The sequence below is a fragment of the Leptodactylus fuscus genome, chromosome 3 (genome assembly GCF_031893055.1).
Source record: "Leptodactylus fuscus isolate aLepFus1 chromosome 3, aLepFus1.hap2, whole genome shotgun sequence".
NCBI lineage: Eukaryota > Metazoa > Chordata > Amphibia > Anura > Leptodactylidae > Leptodactylus > Leptodactylus fuscus.
The window spans coordinates 25631948-25650975 of NC_134267.1; the positions used below are offsets into that span (position 1 = coordinate 25631948).

Below are 19028 nucleotides of genomic sequence, written 5' to 3' on the forward strand. Positions count from 1 at the left end.
ATTGGGGGCGTTTCGCACCGCAGACTCTGTTGCTGAGTCAGGCTGGGTTCTCACTATTGCTTGGTTTCCATTCTGGAATTCTGTCCCCTGAATCCGCCTATTGTCTATGGGGTCTTCTGGTTTTGGTGGGTAACCACTTTTTAAGTGATTTGGGTTTCTGTTTTTCGGGTCCCCAAGCGGACCTACAACATCCTACAATGTCTCCTGTGTGAATTCTTCCTTATACAAGTCCAAGCAGACAAACAAAAAAAAGTACACACCCAAAAAAAGAAAACCTGAAATTTTAGGAATTATTTTTATTATGACTTTTGGGGCTGTACTCTTTATGTATATTCTTGGACTTCTTAGATATTTGGTACAACGCCTGCCATCTTTGTTTTTGGTGTACTTTTTGTGATTTTACAGCAAAACATTTCCCACATTCAGGACATGAAAAGGACTTTGTCCCTGAGACAATTCTGTGATGTTTAATACAATCTGAGTGGCTGGAAAAACGTTCCCCACGTTCTGAACATAAATGTAGGACTTGTCTCCTGTGTGAATTCTCTGGTGTTCCAGAAGTTGAGATTTCAGGGTGAAACATTTCTCACATTGTGGACACGAAAGCACTTTGTGAACAAGTCTTTGATGCCGGACCAGATCTGCACGCTGGGGAAACTCCTCGTTACATATGGGACACGCCACCCGCTTAAAGTGCGATTCCTGATGTTGGACACATAATGATTTCTGAATGAAACCTTTCCCGCATTCCGAACAGGAGAACGGCTTCTCCCCCGTGTGAATTCTCTTATGTCTGGCAAGATGTGACTGCACCGTAAACTTTCTCCCGCATTCTGAGCATGCAAATGGCTTCTCCCCCGTGTGAGTTCTCTTGTGTGCGGCAAGGTCCCTTTTAATTGCGAAACTTTTCCCACAGACTGAACATTGAAACGGCTTCTCCCCCGTGTGAATTCTCTTGTGTGTCTCCAGCTGTGACTGCACCGAAAACTTTTTCCCGCATTCTGAACATGTAAAGGGCTTCTCCCCCGTGTGAATTCTCTGATGTATGATAAGACCTATCTTTTGCCTAAAGCTCTTCTCACATTCTGTGCACGAGTATGGCCGCTCTCCTGTGTGAATTCTACTATGTAAGGACAAACATGATTTCGCGGTAAAAGACTTGCCGCATTCTGAACATGAATATGGCTTCTCTCCTGTGTGGCATCTCAGATGTTCCATGAGATGTGTTTTATTTCTAAGATGCTTCCCACATTCAGAACATGAAATTATCTTCTTCCCCTTGTGACCTTTTTGATTTTTACCGCCCTTTTTGTTATTTTTGCCTTGTGGAATATTTTTCAAGGAGTCTGAAGATTGGGCTTTTTCAGGAGGATCAGACTGCAGGTCTTTGTGGGGAGAAGTTGCGGGTATCTCTGGGATATCGATGGGCTCTTCAGATGGCTCTTGCTTGATATCACAGTCTTCAACTTTAACATCTGAAGATATCTGTTGTCCCTCCGAGCTCCCGTGACAGAAATCTGACAAATATAAAAGTCATTTTATTATTTTCAATTATTAACCGGTTAAAGACCAGGCCTTTTTTTTTTCAAAACTGACATGTGTCACTTTAAATGGCAATAACTTTGAGGCGCTTTAACTTACACAAGTGATTCTGAGATTGTTTTTTTGTAACACATTGTACTTCATGTCAGTAGTAAATTTTGGTCGATATGCTTTGTCTTTGATTATGAAAAAATATGAAAATTGGCGAAAATTTTGAAAAAAATACAGTTTTCAAACTTTGAAATTGCAAGCCTTTCAAATAAAAAGCCATACTACCCAAATTTTTTCATAAGTATAATTAACCATGTCTCTGATTTATGTAGCAATGAAATTTTAATCACCCTTTCATTTTTTTGCAGATATTATAAGGCTTACAAGTCAAGCAGTAATTTCCAAAATACATTTTTCAAGGGACCAGTTCAATTCTGAAGGGAACTTGAAAGGCCTCTCTAATAAAACCCCCCATAAGTCACCCCATTCTAAAAACTACACTCCTGAAAGAATCCAAAACAGCAGTTAGAAAGTTTCTTAACCCTTTCAGCATTTCACAGCAATTAAAACAAAATGGAGGTCAAATTAAAATTTTTCAATTTCTATCACTAATATATTCATTTAGCCCTAGCATTTACACATTTATTAAGGGTTAAAAGAGGAAATGCACTCCACATTTAGTTACACAATTTCTCCTTAACACGACAATACCCCAGATGTGCTGGTACCCTAATGTACGGGCACACGGTCGCTCTCAGAATGGATGGAGCGCTAATTGGATTTTGTAGGCCAGATTTTGCTAAAATAGTTTGCAGGCACCATGTCTCATTTGCAAAGCCCCCAAGGTGCCAAAACAGCGGAAAACCCCATTTTGGAAACTAGACCCTTCAAGGAATTTATCAAGGGGAATAGTGAGGACTTTGATCCTACAGGAGTTTCACAGAATTGGCCCAGCAAATGGGAAAATGACATTTTTTGCTATAAAATGTTGCTTTAACCCCAAATTTTGCATTTCCACAAGGGGTTAAAGGAGAAAATGCACCCCAAATTTTGTTACCCAATTTCTCCCGAACGTGACAATACCCCATATGTGCTGGTACCCAAATTTACGAACGGATGGAACGCTAATTGGATTTTGTAGACCAGATTTTGCTAGAATACTTTGCAGGCATTCAATAAGTGGTAGAGTATCCAGATTTTTTGTGAAATGTTGAAAAAGATGCAAAAAATCTAATTAGTATTTTTGTTCCCCAATGTATTCATCTAGGGGTATAATTTAGGAAATTTAGAGTTTATAATAATAGGAATTTGCAGGTTTATTCAAAAGATGGGGCTTGGTGGCAACCACAGCGACTGTCTCTCTGCTGTCTCTAATATCATGTCCTCGCTCTATCTGAAACTTAATCTCTCCAAGACTGAACTACTACTGTTTCCACCATCTAATAGATCTGTCCCTGATATATCCATTGCAGTCTCAGGCCTTACTATAACTCCTAGGCAGCAGGCCCGCTGCCTCGGGGTCATGTTTGACTCAGACCTTTCCTTCACCCCTCATATTGAATCACTCGCACGTTCATGTCACCTCCACCTCAAAAATATCTCCAGAATACGCCCTTTCCTTACCAGAGATACACTAAAGACACTTATTGTCTCTCTGATTCATTCTCGCCTTGACTACCGTAACTCCTTACTAATCGGTCTTCCCCTCACTAAACTCTCCCCTCTACAATCTATTCTTAATGCAGCGGCCAGGCTCATCTATCAGGCTGGACGCTACAGCGATGCCTCTGGTCTGTCCCGGTCACTACATTGGCTGCCTATTCATTATAGAATAAAATATAAAGTTATCACCCTCATCCACAAGGCTCTACATAATGCCGCACCTCCCTACATCTCCTCCCTCATCTCTGTCTACCGCCCAAACCGTGTTCTCCGCTCACTCAATGACCTAACACTTACATCCTCTATTATCAGAACCTCCCACGCTCGTATACAAGACTTCTCCCGAGCTGCACCACTTCTCTGGAATGCTCTACCCCGGACAATCAGATTAACTCCCAATTTCTACAGCTTCAAACGCAAACTAAAGACGCATCTTATCAGACAAGCCTATCACAATGTCTAAAGTAAACCCTTAACCCTCTTCTGTCCCCACTCCCACATTACCCCACATGATATGATGTCATCTCATGCTAACTTTATAGGTCCAAGCTCCATCCACATGTTAAAGGACACGACTGTCGACGGCTCATAGTCTTATGTTTATGTAATGACAGTCACCTCTATTACAAAAGTGTCTGACCTCTGCATAAGCAATACCGCCCCTGCTACCTCTTGTGTCACCCCCTCTACCTCATAGATTGTAAGCTCTTGCGAGCAGGGCCCTCAGTCCCATTGTGTGAAATTACTATTTCTTTGTAATGTATCTTTCTCTCTGTATTTGAACCCTACAAATTGTACAGCGCTGCGGAATATGTTGGCGCTATATAAATAAAATGTATTATTATTATTAAATTAGAAGTGGAATATACAAGAAGAGCTCTAATAATGAAGAACAGTGTGGTATTTCTCAAAACAAGGAACAGTACACAGGCCTGGTTGTGAGGGGCATGAGGGACAATGGTAACGGGTATCTCTGCGTCGCCCATTGTTGGAGCAGACACGGCATTTTTTTGCACGGTAGCTCATGTTGTTGTTGAGGGAATTAGACTGATAAAATGCCTTTCAGTTAGTCGTTTGACCTCTTCAGACTGGGGGTTCTCTATGGGGTCCTGAGGGTCAAAAAGGAGGCTGTGAATTATTTCCTCCTGGAAATCCAGGTATTTGTCAGTGCCTCCCTTCTTTTTATAAAGTAACAAGGCATTGTGAATTCCAATTTGAATTAGGTATTTGTACCAGGTTTTTGTTTTTCTTTTTATCAAATATTGCTGTAAGATCTGATCACTTAAATCCAAGTAGTTCATGTGGGTAAATTGGGGATCATCCACTGTTATGCCAGGAGATGCAGTAAATGGGGGCACTCTAGAGGCAAAAGATGGAGCAGGTGCCCACTGGAGGGAACGCACATCAACTAGTGGGAAAGTGTCACTGTCTGCTGCCGCACTGCTAGTTCCTGCACCTTCACCATCTGAAGGGTCAATTTCATCAGGCAGAACGTCCCCTGAAGACAAATCTGAAATGACACTTATATTGTCGTTGTCTACAAATGTTTCAGTGTCAGACGCATCTGACCAAAGAATGGCGTCTGCCTCCTCACTGGTATAAAACCTCCTCGCCATAATGTCACTAGAACACTTAGATTGCGAGTCCACTTTGGTACAGTGGCTGACAATGTCTGTAGAGCGCCGCAGAATATGTTAGCGCTATACGAGTGACAGATATATATACCTAAATGGCATATATATACCTAAATATATCTCCCTATCTAGATCTGATATACAGAGATAAGATGATATACTTGGGGTGGGAATTAGGGATTTTGGGCAGTGGATGGGGTAATCGATGGGTTTTTGGGCAGTTGAAAAAATGCATTAGTGTTTTGTGGCAGCTGCTGCTCTAAGATCTCTCTTCTTCTCTTCTCCTCACAAAGATACTAAGTGTGAGGAGAAGAGGAGACTTAAGACACAGCCGTCATACAGTAAATAGAAGGGATCGCTGTGACTTGCTGTCAAAGCGATCACGTGACCGGGGACCAATCAGATCAGTCCCCGGCATGTTCACCAAGTCCCGTGCCGGTAGTGGGGGCGGGATCCCCTCTAAAATGGAGTCTAAAGACCAGCCGTACTTTTACAAAAGTACCGGCCGGTCTTTAGGTACCACGATCACTGGCCGTAAATTTGGCCAGCGGTCATTAACTAGTTAAAGTGGTTTTGCAGCTAAAAATATTGATGACCTAGCCTAAAGAGCGGGGGTCTGACATGCAGCACCCCTATCAATTATCTGTTCTCCAAAATGGACACACAGAAAATGGAACAGGAACCAGATAGCGCTGTTCTATGTGTAGTGGCAGAACGGAGTCAATGCAGTTTAGTTCCTCATCAGTATCAGATGGGTGGGGTCCGACATCCAGACCCTGCACTGATCAGCTGTTTCAGCGGCCAGCAGCAGCTCTGCAGGGTTGCAATTCCCTGGTGCAGCACTGTACACTGTATACTGCTTCCTACCCTGTGCACTGTAGTGGTGGCGATAAAGAACTACAGCTTTAAACCAGTCATATACTTTCGGCAGCCAAAACTGCTGATCAGTGCACAGTCCGGGTGTCAGACTCCGACTCTCCTGTGGACAGGCCATTAGTAACAAACCTTCGTGGGGCTCGGACAACCCCTCTAAGTTGTATTTTCATATCCCTACTTTAAAGGCCCGATGCGCGTTATTACCTATAACATTATCCCATTTTCAGCCACATTGAAAGAACTTTCACCACCTTCAACAAGTTCAGCTCTTTACATGAATTAATACCCATTCCTTCACAGTTGGATTTTTTTCTCTCTCGCCCCCATCAGTCCTGAGTAATCAGTGCTGTTAGTTTTTGTGCCTGATCTGCTATTTAGACTCTTTACTGTCAAGAGGGTGGGGTCAGGCAGGAGCAGACAAGGGGGTGTGATTATGAGCTCCGACACTGGCTGCCTCTGATTGGAGGGGTGGCTATTAACAGAAGGTAAGAACTAAAAGCTGAACATACACAGTGTCGCAGGTGAAGTAGCAGGAAGGGTTCTCTGCTCACCTGTATATACGTCTTCTTTAGACTCCTCATCTTCACTCACATCTGTCGCTGATTCTTCTTTTACCACCAGGTCCATCAGATCGTTATTGTTCAGCTCTATATCCTGAGAAATAAATCAGGTGAAGTTGGCGGAAAAGTCACCAGGAGAGTTTTACATAACCAAAAAAGATAATTAAAGGGATTGTCCAAGACCCACCAATGTCCCTAATTAAAGAGATTGTCCAGATCATCAATATCAGATCGATGAGACATCCAGACCCCGCACCGACCAGCGGATTTGACGCCAATAGCTGCATTCAAGCTAAAGTAATTAAAGTGAAGCGGCAGTTCTCCAGATCCACCACGTACAGCTCTGCACACTGTATACAGCTTGTGGCTATGTATACAAGACTGAACACAGGACATTAAGGCCAGATATCACACAGCCAAAATCAGGCCTAGAAATGCGGCCCATGTGTTGGCTGGACCGCGGCTCATAAGGACAGGACTCACAGTATCAGAGTCATCTACAGCAGGCATGTCAAACTCAGGGTACCCCGAGGGCCACATGAGTAACAAGAGGTTGTTGCGAAGGCCGTACACAGCAGCTAATGGCTAGGGCCTAGGGGACTGATCACTAATACCATGCATCGCAAAAATCCGGCATTTCTATTGCAGGCTACATAGAGTAGCCTACAATAGAAAGTATAGAATGACAGGCTGGAGCCTCACAAGGCTCCCGGCTGCCATAAAATGCACGCAGGCCTTGAATCTTGCTCCGGGTGCCTGCGATTGCCAGTAAAATGGCACCTCAGTTAAAGCCGGCAAACACCATTATTGTGTTGGAGTGCTGGGGAAGGGTTGGAGTGCTGGGGGAGGGGGGCTTCTGGATGAATGGCCCTTCCTTGGGCCTGAGGACTGTTTTTTCCCACCCACTTGTAATTCTTGCACTTGGGGGTTAATAGGAGCACTACAGACTGTAATGCTCCAATTAACCCCCAAGTGAAAGAATTACAAGGTGGGTGGGAAAAAAAAAACAGTCCTCAAGCCCAAGGAAGGGCCAGACAGACATCAAAAAGCTCCCCTCCCCCAGCACCCCTCCCCTCCCCCAGCACCCCAACCCTCCCCCAGCACCCCAACCCTCCCCCAGCACCCCAACCGCTCTATCATCATAAATCTAGTATTTATCCCCTATCCGTAGGATAGGGGTTAAATACTTGAAAAATCAGTTTCTTCTGCAGAAGCTTACCTGCTTCTGCTCTTCAGTCTGTGCAGCGGTCTTGTGAGACCGCGTAGGACGCAGGCACACGTCGGGTGCGGGCCTGATTACGTGGCCACGTCACCCGGCGTGTGGGGAAGAGGGGGCGGAGTGGAGAGAGGAGGGGGCGGAGCGGAGCAGGCAGAGAGCAGGCAGGGAGACCTGCTCTCTGCGAAGGGTGAGGGGCGGCCGCTGGAGTAGCGCTGCGTCCAGCAGGGCCGCCCCAATCTACCGCTCACTTTCCCTGTCGAGACGGTGACACTAAGCCAGTCCAGGGGCCGGGGCCCTGGCATAGCGCTACAATCAGCACTTCCGGCTCTTCATTCATTGGCCCATATCCTTGCATATGACCAGCTTACGTGATCAGCAGCCGACCAAAGTACACACGTCATGGATTGACATGGAGCTAGTTGGTTGGCTGCTGATCACGTAAGCAGGTCATATGCAGGGATATGGGCCAATGAATGAAGAGCCGGAAGTGCTGATTGTGAGTTTTGTACATCTGCGGCCCGCACAAAAGTCTCAAACTTTATCTCTAAAGTTTAGAGACAAAGTTTGAGTCTTTTGTGCAGGCCGCAGATATGCCTGCAAAGGGCCGCATGTTTGACATGCCTGATCTACAGCACTGTGCAAAAGTCTTCAGCAAGTGTGGAAAAATGCTGTGCAGTAAGAATACCCCAGAAATAGAAGAATTAATAGGTTTATACTGTCCTCATACACGTGACTGAGGTGTGTAATAGACATGTAGCTAAACCCCGTCTTATGACGTGGTAAACCTCTTTATTGGAAGTTGACGGGAAAGACAGGAAAGGTGAAACTATAGGAAGAAATAATGGCACTTAGAATACAATCTGTACAGTGTATATATATATATATATATATATATATATATATATATACACAGATAATCTCAAGTATAGTATATCATGAGGTAGTAATACAGGCTATGCACAGTACTATGTAATGCATCAACACACAGTAAAACAAGGCGTAGTGACAGACGTATAACGCTCTTACCGACTATGCACTCTGAGAGACGATGTAAAATGGTGGCTGGAGAGGAAGGAAATAGAAAACACCCGGGCACTACCCATAATGCCTAGAGCTGAAAACGAGGTTACAGAGAATGACCAGTAGATGGTGCTGTTACCATACAATATAAATTTGCCTATGAGGGCAGAACAAGGTTATTTCTGTGACAGATGATCCGGCCCCCACAGATATAGCCCTGATCTCAACATCATCCAGTCTGTCTGGGATGACAAAGAGAGAGACGGATTGAAGCAAGTCTACATCCACAGAAGATCTGTGCTTAGTTCAACAAGATGGCAGCGGGAACAACCTCCCTGCCGAGTTCTGCCAAAAACTGTTTGCAAGTACCGAGAAGAACTGATGGAAGGCAAAAGGGTAAAGGTCACACCAAATACTGATGGGATTTATATTCCATTAACCCTTCTATTTCTGAAAGCATTCTTACTGTGCAGCATTTTCCCACACCTGCCTAAAACTTTTACACGGTACTGTATGATGCGAGGAGTCTCTGCCTCACCACAGGACTGTGATAGGGGACAGAGACTGTGTCAACAGATGACTACGAGACTGAGAGTCCTGATCATATGAACCATGGCTGGACCATCATGGTCGTGAGAAACCGGCCTTAAACCCCATCTACTCATCTTAGCGATATCTCCATCTACCTGATCTTCTGGTGAGACTTCTTCCTCCTTACAACCCTGTGGTAGAAGAGGACTGGGACATCTCTCCGGGGTTGTCCTCTTACTGGATCTACCTGTAGGAAACACAGACAGGAACTGAATTCATTCTGTACATACAAATAATGGAAGTCCATGTGTATACAGTCATGTCTATTACCTGGTGATGTGAGGGGCTGCAGATCCTCCATCATGACTTCCTTGTACAGATCCTTGTGTCCTTCTAAATACTCCCACTCCTCCATGGAGAAATAGACAGCGACATCCTGACACCTTATAGGAACCTGACAACACAATGATACAGTCATCACCCCGACCCCTCCAGTTACTGTATAAAGTCCCAGCATTCCCAGCAGTGTCACCTCTCCAGTCAGCAGCTCCAGCATCTTATTGGTGAGTTCTAGGATCTTCTGTCCATTGATCTCCTCCTGTATAAGGGGGTGAGGTGGAGGCCCCGGGATTGATGTAGGGTTTCTTCCACAATCTTCAGACACAGGAGCCTGACAGCTCCCACTAGAGGTCTTCCTAACTACTGTGTAGTCCTGTTCATGGAGAGAAATTACAGATCACTACATACATGTCCAGAGTCCATCTCCTCTACAGCCATGTCTGTCTGTTATTACTATAGATAAGAATGATGTAATGATGACATCATCAGAGTCTCTCACCTCTCCAGTAAGCTGGTACAGGATCTCTAGGGTCAGGTTGAATATGGCCTCCGCCACCTTGTTCCTGTCCATGTTCATCCTTGACCGTTCATCCGGGACCATGGAAGATGACATCAAAAGATAAGAATATATTGTAGGAACCTAAAATGGGAAGAAGATGAAAAAATGTTAAAACCACCAGAAAATACCCTGGAAAAAATTATCATACTAAGCAACATGTATGTTGGCACATTAGGGACAGGTGGAGATGTCCACTTTTGGGTAGAGTTGTTTTCTGAAAATTTGTGGTGCTTGGCCCCTTTACATTCCCATGTGTCCCTGTGATTAGATTCCTAAAGATAAGACAAAGCCGAACCTGAGGATCTGAACAACCATTATTTGTAAACAGTCCACGAATAGTGAAACGCTGCTAAAACACAATCCCAAAAACACAATCCAAAAATGCTTGCTCTTAATAAATCTTTTACTTGCCCCCAAGCCTTGGTGTCTGTTCACACAGGGTGTAGACCTGTTGGATTTTTCATGGGATTTGCAGGCAGAAAATTACGGCATCAACAAAGTGAATTAATTTTTTAAGAAATCTCGCTCGCCTGCAGCGGAAATTGACCCGCGGTGCGATTACTTTTGGAGGATTTTCAACCTTTACATTCCATGACAGAATTCTGCGTCTTGTGTGAACACATCCCGATAAAATGGAACAGCAGAGAAATATCACACCCAAAAGAAAACCAGACAAGGAGACGACACAGCGACAACCCAATAGGCTTCACTATACGCCAACTTTCACCTGTGGTCTCCCCAATATGGCGTCACATTCACAGATATAACCAGACTGATAAATGTCCCCTACCCATATGTCCCAACCGTCCCAGATTCTGCGGGACATCCTTGGATTATGGGTCATGTACCGCAGTTCTAGTCTGTGTCCGGAGTACAATGTTGAATGAAGCAGGAGTTGTCGGCACAGCTCCTGCTTCCCCGCTGTGTTCAGGTTCCAAGCGCGATGTGATGACGTCACTCACATCGCACCAGCAACTTCCCAGTACAGACTGAGACTGCAGACAGAACGGCAGGGGATCAAGGAAAGGCGAGTATCAGTGTTTTTATGTTAAACTTTGATGACAAATTGAGGGGGAACATGAAACTAGGGGCAGAGATGGAAGGGGAACATTATACTGGGGGCAGAGATGGAAGGGGAACATTATACTGGGGGCAGAGATGGAAGGGGAACATTATACTGGGGGCAGAGATGGAAGGGGAACATTATACTGGGGGCAGAGATGGAAGGGGAACATTATACTGGGGCAGAGATGGAAGGGGAACATTATACTGGGGGCAGAGATGGAAGGGGAACATTATACTGGGGGCAGAGATGGAAGGGGAACATTATACTGGGGGCAGAGATGGAAGGGGAACATTATACTGGGGGCAGAGATGGAAGGGGAACATTATACTGGGGGCAGAGATGGAAGGGGAACATTATACTGGGGGCAGAGATGGAAGGGGAACATTATACTGGGGGCAGAGATGGAAGGGGAACATTATACTGGGGGCAGAGATGGAAGGGGAACATTATACTGGGGGCAGAGATGGAAGGGGAACATTATACTGAGGGCAGAGATGGAAGGGGAACATTATACTGGGGGCAGAGATGGAAGGGGAACATTATACTGAGGGCAGAGATGGAAGGGGAACATTATACTGAGGGCAGAGATGGAGGGGGGACATTATACTGGAGCAGAGATGGAAGGGGAACATGAAACTGGGGGCAGAGATGGAAGGGGAACATTATACTGGGGCAGAGATGGAAGGGGAACATTATACTGCGCGGGATTAAGAGGGATATTAAAATGGGGACATCTGGCGGAGGACATTAAACTGTGGGAGTAGCTGGAGGGGGATCTGTTTGCCTCTAGTTGCCCCCAGTTTCATGTCCCACTGCAGGTGCCATTAATTTATTGCCCCCCTCCAACTACCCCCACTGTTAATGTCCCCTCCAGCTGCCCCAGTTTCATGTCCCCTCTAGTTTCCGCCAGGTTAATCTGGGGCACCAGGAGAGGGACGTAATACTGTGGGGCAGCTGTAAGGGAACATTATAATGTGGGGACATATAGTGTACAGGTGACTGGAGGAGGATTATACTGTGTGGGGGCACATGGGGAAAAAAAAAAGAAATATAATGGGCGGGGTCAACACAGAAGTGGGTGGAGCTAAAAAAAATAAATGTAGATTGTGAGCCCCACATAGAGCTCACAATGTACATTTTTCCCTATCAGTATGTCTTTTTGGAATATGGGATGGAAATCCATGCAAACACGGGGAGAACATACAAACTCCTTGCAGATGGTTTTTTGCCCTTGGCGGGATTTGAACACCAGGACTCCAGCGCTGTAAGGCTGCAGTGTTAACTACTGAACCACCATGTGGCCCCTGAGTGGAGCTAAATGTGCATAATGTGCGGTGCATTGTGTCCCTCTTTCTGTCCTGTGAGGTCTGTCTACCCCTGCCAGTGACCGCGCAGACTGTGCAACTTACCCCGACCTGCTGAGCTGCATCTATGTGTGCACAGGACCTGCAGTGATGTCATGGTCATGTGACCAGGCACATACACAGGAGGAGGCGAGTGATCACATGATCAGCACTGTGTGCTATGTGCATGTAGTTGTACTGAAGGTGTGAATGCAGCAGAGCTGTGTGTGCAGTGTCTGTAGGGCTGAGCTGTGTCTTTGTAATGTGCATGTAGCAGAGCTGTGTGTGTAATGTGCATGTAGCAGAGCTGTGTGTGTAATGTGCATGTAGCAGAGATGTGTGTGTAATGTGCATGTAGCAGAGCTGTGTGTGTAAGGCTCATGTAGCAGAGCTGTGTGTGTAAGGCTCATGTAGCAGAGCTGTGTGTGTAATGTGCATGTAGCAGAGCTGTGTTCATGTAATGTGCATGTAGCAGGGTTGTATCTGTAAGGATGCATTCACACTATGGATACGCTGACTGATTCTGAACGTTAAAACACGTTCAGAATCAGCGCGTATAAAGCAGAATGAACCGAACGAGCCGTACACGCGAGTGCTTCCCATTCACTTCAATGGGAGCGCTCGTAGAGAAAAAAAGCAGCCCATTCATTTCAATGGGGAGCGCTCGTATGCCGACTCCCATTGAAATGAATGGGATCTGCTTTATACGCGCTGATTCTGAACGTGTTTTAACGTTCTGAATCAGTCAGCGTATCCGTAGTGTGAATGCACCCTAAAGGTCATGTAGCAGGTCGTGTGCATGGAAAGTGCATGTAGCAGAGCTGTGTGTGTAAAACCCATGTAATCCTTGAGTCTTCCCGGGGAATATTTTTCTTAGTTCTCCATAAGGTTTGGGTATTAGATAGAGATGTCGCCGGGGATATCGCCCACTTGGGCTGTTCCTGCCATCAGTCGGAGCTGTGGATACAGGTGTATGTTTACATACAGCAGATTTGTCGTAGTTGTTTCTAAATAGGATTTGCAGAGATCCATTGTGTGATGTTCTGGGGATTCAGAAGCTCTGGTTTCCTTTTCAGATCAAGCTGTATTGCAGCAGACATGTTTAAATGTACAGTGTTGTGCTGCTCAGTTACTCAGCGTATCAAAACAAACATAGGAAGATAAAATCCTACGCCTCTCCGGCGGCTAACTAAACAAGTTATTCCCTTACTAACCAGGGGTCAGCCTACTGCTGGCCTCCTAATAAACAGGGTTTCCAAGTAAACAAGGGGTACACATACCCAGCACTTTAACAGCATCCTCTTTGGCAGAGCTTTCTCCAACACTGGTTGACTGCCCCAGTGTTTGTCTCTCTCCAAATAAACAGCACACCTGTGCCACTTACAGACCCCTGCTGGTCTGTTTTTAAAGGGATCCTATCATTCAGGCACAATTTTTTCTAGGTACCACGTAGGAATAGCCTTAAAAAAGACTATTCTCCTACCCTTTGTCATCTTCTCCGCATCGCCGTTCGCCTACAATCCCTGTTTCTCTCAGTATGCAAATTAGCTCTCTTGCAGCACTGGGGGCTGGCCCCAGTGTTCAAACAGCACTGGGGGCGTGCCCAATGCTGCGAGAGAACTCTCTCCAGCGCCGCCTCCATCTTCTTCAGCAGCGTCATCTTCAGCCTCTTCTTCCGGCGTTGGCTTGTAACTTCTAGGCCTCGGGCAGGGCAGACTGTGCATGCCCACAGGCCACAAGAAAATGGCTGCTTGCACAGTATTGTAAGCGGCCATTTTCTCATGGCCTGTGGGTATGCGCAGTCTGTTCTGCCCAAGGCCTAGAAGTTACAAGCCAATGCCGGAAGAAGAGGCTGAAGATGGCGCTGGAGAGAGTTCTCTCGCAGCATTGGGGACGCCCCCATTACCGTTTGAGCGCTGGGGCCTGCCCCCAGTGCTGCGAGAGAGCTAAATTGCATACCAAGAGAAACCGGAATTGTAGGCGAATGGCGGCGCAGAGACGATGAAAGGTAGGAGACGAATAGCCATTCTTAAGGCTATTCCGACGTGGTACCTAGAAAAAATTGTATACGATCCCTTTAAGCTTGAAGTGGCTTGCCCTGCAGGACTGGCCTGAACTCCTACTCCAGTCCGGGACCTAAAAGCTAAATGCCTGGGCATACTGCAACAGTCTGCGGGAAATATAGCGGTTCTCCCACACTATACCTCTCTGCACTTCACATACCCCTCCTTTTTTTTTTCGAGCCAGTGGGGTCGGACAACAGCGGCTACCTCTGCACTGCCGCAGTATAATGCATCCGCATTTGTCTGGAGTCGGCCGGCTCTGTGCTCAATCGCAAACTTGTACAGTCAGGAACCAACGGGTGACTCTGGCATTTCTTTCTTTATTGTGAGCCATCCAAGTTAGGGGGGAATGGTCTGTAACCAACGTGAAGTGTCGTCCCAGGAGATAGTACCTTAGAGCTTCAAGAGCCAAGCACTCTCGTTCAACTATACTGTGTGTAAGTTTTCTACTCAAGTATATCACCGGACGTTTTTCTCCGCGGACCTCTTGTGACAGCACTGCCCCCAGTCCTACCTCTGAGGCGTCTGTGTGAACTATGAACTCATTTTTGAAATCCGGAGTGATCAGTACTGGCTGACAACATAGGGCAACCTTTAGCTCCTGAAAGGCTATTTCAGCTGCAGCAGTCCAGACAACAGAACCAGATTTACTTCCCTTTACCAGTTCCGTCACTGGGGTAGCAATGCTGGCAAAATTCGGAATAAACCATCGGTAGTACCCGACGAGTCCAAGAAAGGCTCTCACCTGTTTCTTGGTGACAGGCTGGGGTTACTTCTGGATTGCCTCCACCTTATTGAGTTGTGGCTTTATCACACCCCGTCCAATCACGTACCCCAGGTAGCGGGCTTCCTCAAGCCTAATGGCACATTTTTTCGGGTTCGCTGTTAGTCCCGCAGCTCTGAAGGAGTCCAGGACGGCTTGCACTTTTGCAAGGTGACTCTCCCAATCTTCACTAAAAATCACAATGTCATCCAGATAGGCCAACACATATTTCAAGTTTTAGGATGATGTCCATTAAGCGCTGGAAAGTTGCTGCGGCTCCGTGCAACCCAAACGGCATGTCTCGGTACCGGAATAAGCCTTCTGGGGTAATAAATGCAGTCTTCTCCTTGGCTGTTGGAGACAACGGTATTTGCCAATATCCCTTTGTTAAGTCAATGGTTGACACATAGCGAGCCCGTCCTAACTTCTCAATCAATTCATCCACGCGTGGCATTGGATATGCGTCTAACTTGGATACCTGACATGCAGGACAGGACGCACAGTAGTCCCTCACTTCCCTGTACACGCCTGGCCAATAAAACCCTTGGAGAATCCTCTCCTGTGTTTTTTCAGCCCCTAGGTGTCCCCCAAGTATTATGCCCTATAGTGGCCCCTGCAAACAGTATTATGCCCCATAGTGGTTCCTGCACACAGTATTATACCCCATAGTGGCCCCTGCACACAGTATTATCCCCCATAGTGACCCCTGCACACAGTATTATCCCCCATAGTGACCCCTGCACACAGTATTATCCCCCATAGTGGCTCCTGCACACAGTATTATACCCCATAGTGGCCCCTGCACACAGTATTATCCCCCATAGTGACCCCTGCACACAGTATTAGGTCCCATAGTGGCCCCTGCACACAGTATTATGCCCCATAGTGGCCCCTGCACACAGTATTATGCCCCATTGTGGACCACCCATGTACAATTATTATACGCTGGAGTCTTTTCAGACCACAGAGTATAATAATCGGGGACCCAGGGGCGGATACAAATATAAAAAACACTGTTACTTACCTCTCCTGGGCTCCAGTGCTCCTAGCTGATGTTGGCCATCTTCAATGATATAAGAGACGTCACTTGAGCTGGGCTTGCGTTGTGAAGCACAAGGACAGCAGCCTCAGCCCACGTGACATCTGGGACGTCACCAAGTAGGTCTGAAGCCTTCCATATCCAGGAGAGGTAAGTAACAGTGTTTTTTATGTTCCGCATTCAGAAATCAAAGCCTCAATAATTGAATGTGTGTGAAGTCTGCAGACACATTTGATTATTGAGACTTTGATTTATTTATAATGGAACGCTGAAAGACAGTTTGTAATTATGCCAGAACTGAGTTCCAGCGTGGTCCGGCCCAATTTAAGCACTGCTGTTCTCCATAAAATATACTGTCCCTGATACTTGATCCCATACAGTATATTGTCTTCATTACAGGCCCCCATACAATATAACGCTTCCCCCATACAGGCCTCCAAAGCGGTACTTTAGGCCACTACTAGAGACGAGCCGCTTAACCCCCTGTGTGCCGGCTGCGTCCATTCATTCCTATGGGTGTGTGTTATTCGAAACGGGAGTTTCGAATAGTAGTCGCTCATCTCTAGTCACTACCCATTGGATTACTGCTGTAGGTTATGAGCAGTTTTTTAATTTAAAAATAAAAAATCCTAAAATAATGGCCCCATAGCAGCAGTTGCGGCCCTGATATCATTGCAGACGATCGGTATAAGAAAAAATAAAATATAATAAAAATTACTACTGGAAAAGACAGGGAGGGGGAGATAAGCTAAAAATAGAGGCAATGCTTAACTATCCCAGAGCCTGCATGGGGTGGCACGGGGGAATATCGAACCCCATTATAGTCTATGGGGAAAATGCTTTGTTTCAGGGGATCCCACTATGACACCTCAGGAAATGATGCCAACACCTCTGCAATGCAACTGGGACAGCAGGGGAAGCATGTCTGGGGGCATCTAACAAGCAGAAGTCAGTTTTACCCCACCATCACAGCCTATCAACTACACACTTTCCACACTCAAAAAAACCTCTATGAAGGTGGGAAAATACCTGGAAACCTTCTTTTGGATGGACAGAAACCCAAATTTTAAGCTAAAGAAACATTACCAAGCACCCCTTTAAGTCACGTTGCCCATGATAACCACACATGGAATAGGCAATGGGAAATCCAACAGTACCCACCCTGAACTGTCATTGTGGATGTGTGTGTGATGTGGTAAGACCTTCCAAAATTCACTTTTCCGGCCCTTAATGTGAGCCCTTCCAAATTAAGTTAGAGACTTATAAGCTGAGCTACTAGCAGAGATTGAGGCCCTTTAGGTGACTTTGGCCTCTTACCAGCAGAGTGTTAGCCCCTTTAAAATTGTTAGCACCTAAAACGGTGGTTCCACAACCATCACTCTCATTGTGTTGGATTGATGCAGTGGATTGGACTGAGGACCCAGACATTGACCTTGATTTTGATTGTGAAATTGATAATATTTTGGCATCAAGTCCTGGGGGTAACTTTTATTTAGATGGCCGCAAAGGTGGAGAATTGGCTGCAACCACTACTAGCAGTAATGGCCCTCTAATATCGGACTCTACATTACCTCTACTGGGTTCTGATCAGGTGTTAATAGTCCAAACAACATGCTCCAGTACTTTAGAGAAAGGCGTACTCCCCTGCTCCATCGGCCTCTTCAGTGGTTTCAAGAGGAGGGCTTGAACTCCAGAATCCGGGATTGCAGTCGGTTGTCCACCCGCCAGGAGGAGCATTTGAGGATCGCAGAGTGCCAGCAGTGTTGGATGCCGGAGTACCGACTGGTGGGCCCTCAGCACCCCGGCAGTCAGGTGAGCACATGTCTATCCTTCCTTTTCAGCTACCTATGTTACCAGCCTTGGGGGCGAGGGATGTCCCTGGGGATGGTGGCAAGGGTATGTGGGAATTTTTAGGGATGCTAGGGCAGTTATGTAGGGGAGCTATTGCTCCGCCTCAGTTGCAGTCGTCTGTACCGGCGTGGCTAGGGATGGGGGTACCTGGTTTTAGTGGGATTAGTTCCGGGTTTAGACGGTTCAGTTGCTAAGGATGTGGGGACGGCAGTGGAATCGGTTGTAGGGACAGGAGCAGCGGGAGGGGCTAGTGGAGCAATTAGTGGGGCTAGGAATAAGGAACAGGAAAAAGATAAGGATAAGTCACAGGAGAAGGATGGGAATAAGAAGAAGGAGGATGATTCACCGAGATTAGACGATTCGGCTAGAGGGGAGGTCATTGCAAAACCTGAGGGTCCCCTGAGGGACTAACACAATAGGGCTCACCTACTCACTCTTTGACTCCTCGATGACACCCAGTTTCAGCATCTTGTGCACTTCCTTAGTAATTACTTCCCGGCGTGCTTCTGGGACACGGGTTAGCCTTAAACAAACCCGAACATGTGGCTCAGTGACAATGTCATGCTGGATCAAATGTGTGTGCCCTGGTATTGCTGAGAACACGTCAGTATTACGCTGAACCAACTCTCGTGCCTCCTGCTTTTGCCTTTGCGTGAGGGCTTCGGAGATTTGTACTTCTGTCTCCAGATTGGACAGTGGATTTCTCCTCTCAACATGTACCTCAGCACCTGTCACAACTGGAACATTCACTGCCCCGAGTGCTTCACGTTCCAAGGCTTTGACATGGTATATTTGTTCAGTCTTGCGTCTCCCTGGTTGAAACACCTTGTAGTTCACTTCTCCGACTCGGGATACTACTTCATAGGGCCCTTGCCACTTTGCCAGGAACTTGCTCTCCACCATTGGTACGAGCACTAGTACTCGATCCCCTGGTTTAAAAGTGCGCAACTTAGCAGATCGATTATAGACC

At 46.3% G+C, this 19028-nt stretch overlaps 1 protein-coding gene across 1 annotated transcript in view; it reads right to left on the reverse strand.

The window, feature by feature from the left end:
- Positions 1–283: 283 nt before the first annotated feature.
- The window catches only part of LOC142198462 (uncharacterized), a 41505-nt gene continuing 22760 nt past the window's right edge, over positions 284–19028 (reverse strand). The window contains 11 exon segments of the mRNA XM_075269498.1: positions 284–517; positions 520–1517; positions 6257–6359; positions 9191–9282; positions 9366–9489; positions 9568–9747; positions 9874–10014; positions 12409–12445; positions 15179–15358; positions 18206–18326; positions 18493–18987. Coding sequence (XP_075125599.1) covers positions 284–517; positions 520–1517; positions 6257–6359; positions 9191–9282; positions 9366–9489; positions 9568–9747; positions 9874–10014; positions 12409–12445; positions 15179–15358; positions 18206–18326; positions 18493–18987 — 2705 coding nt within the window.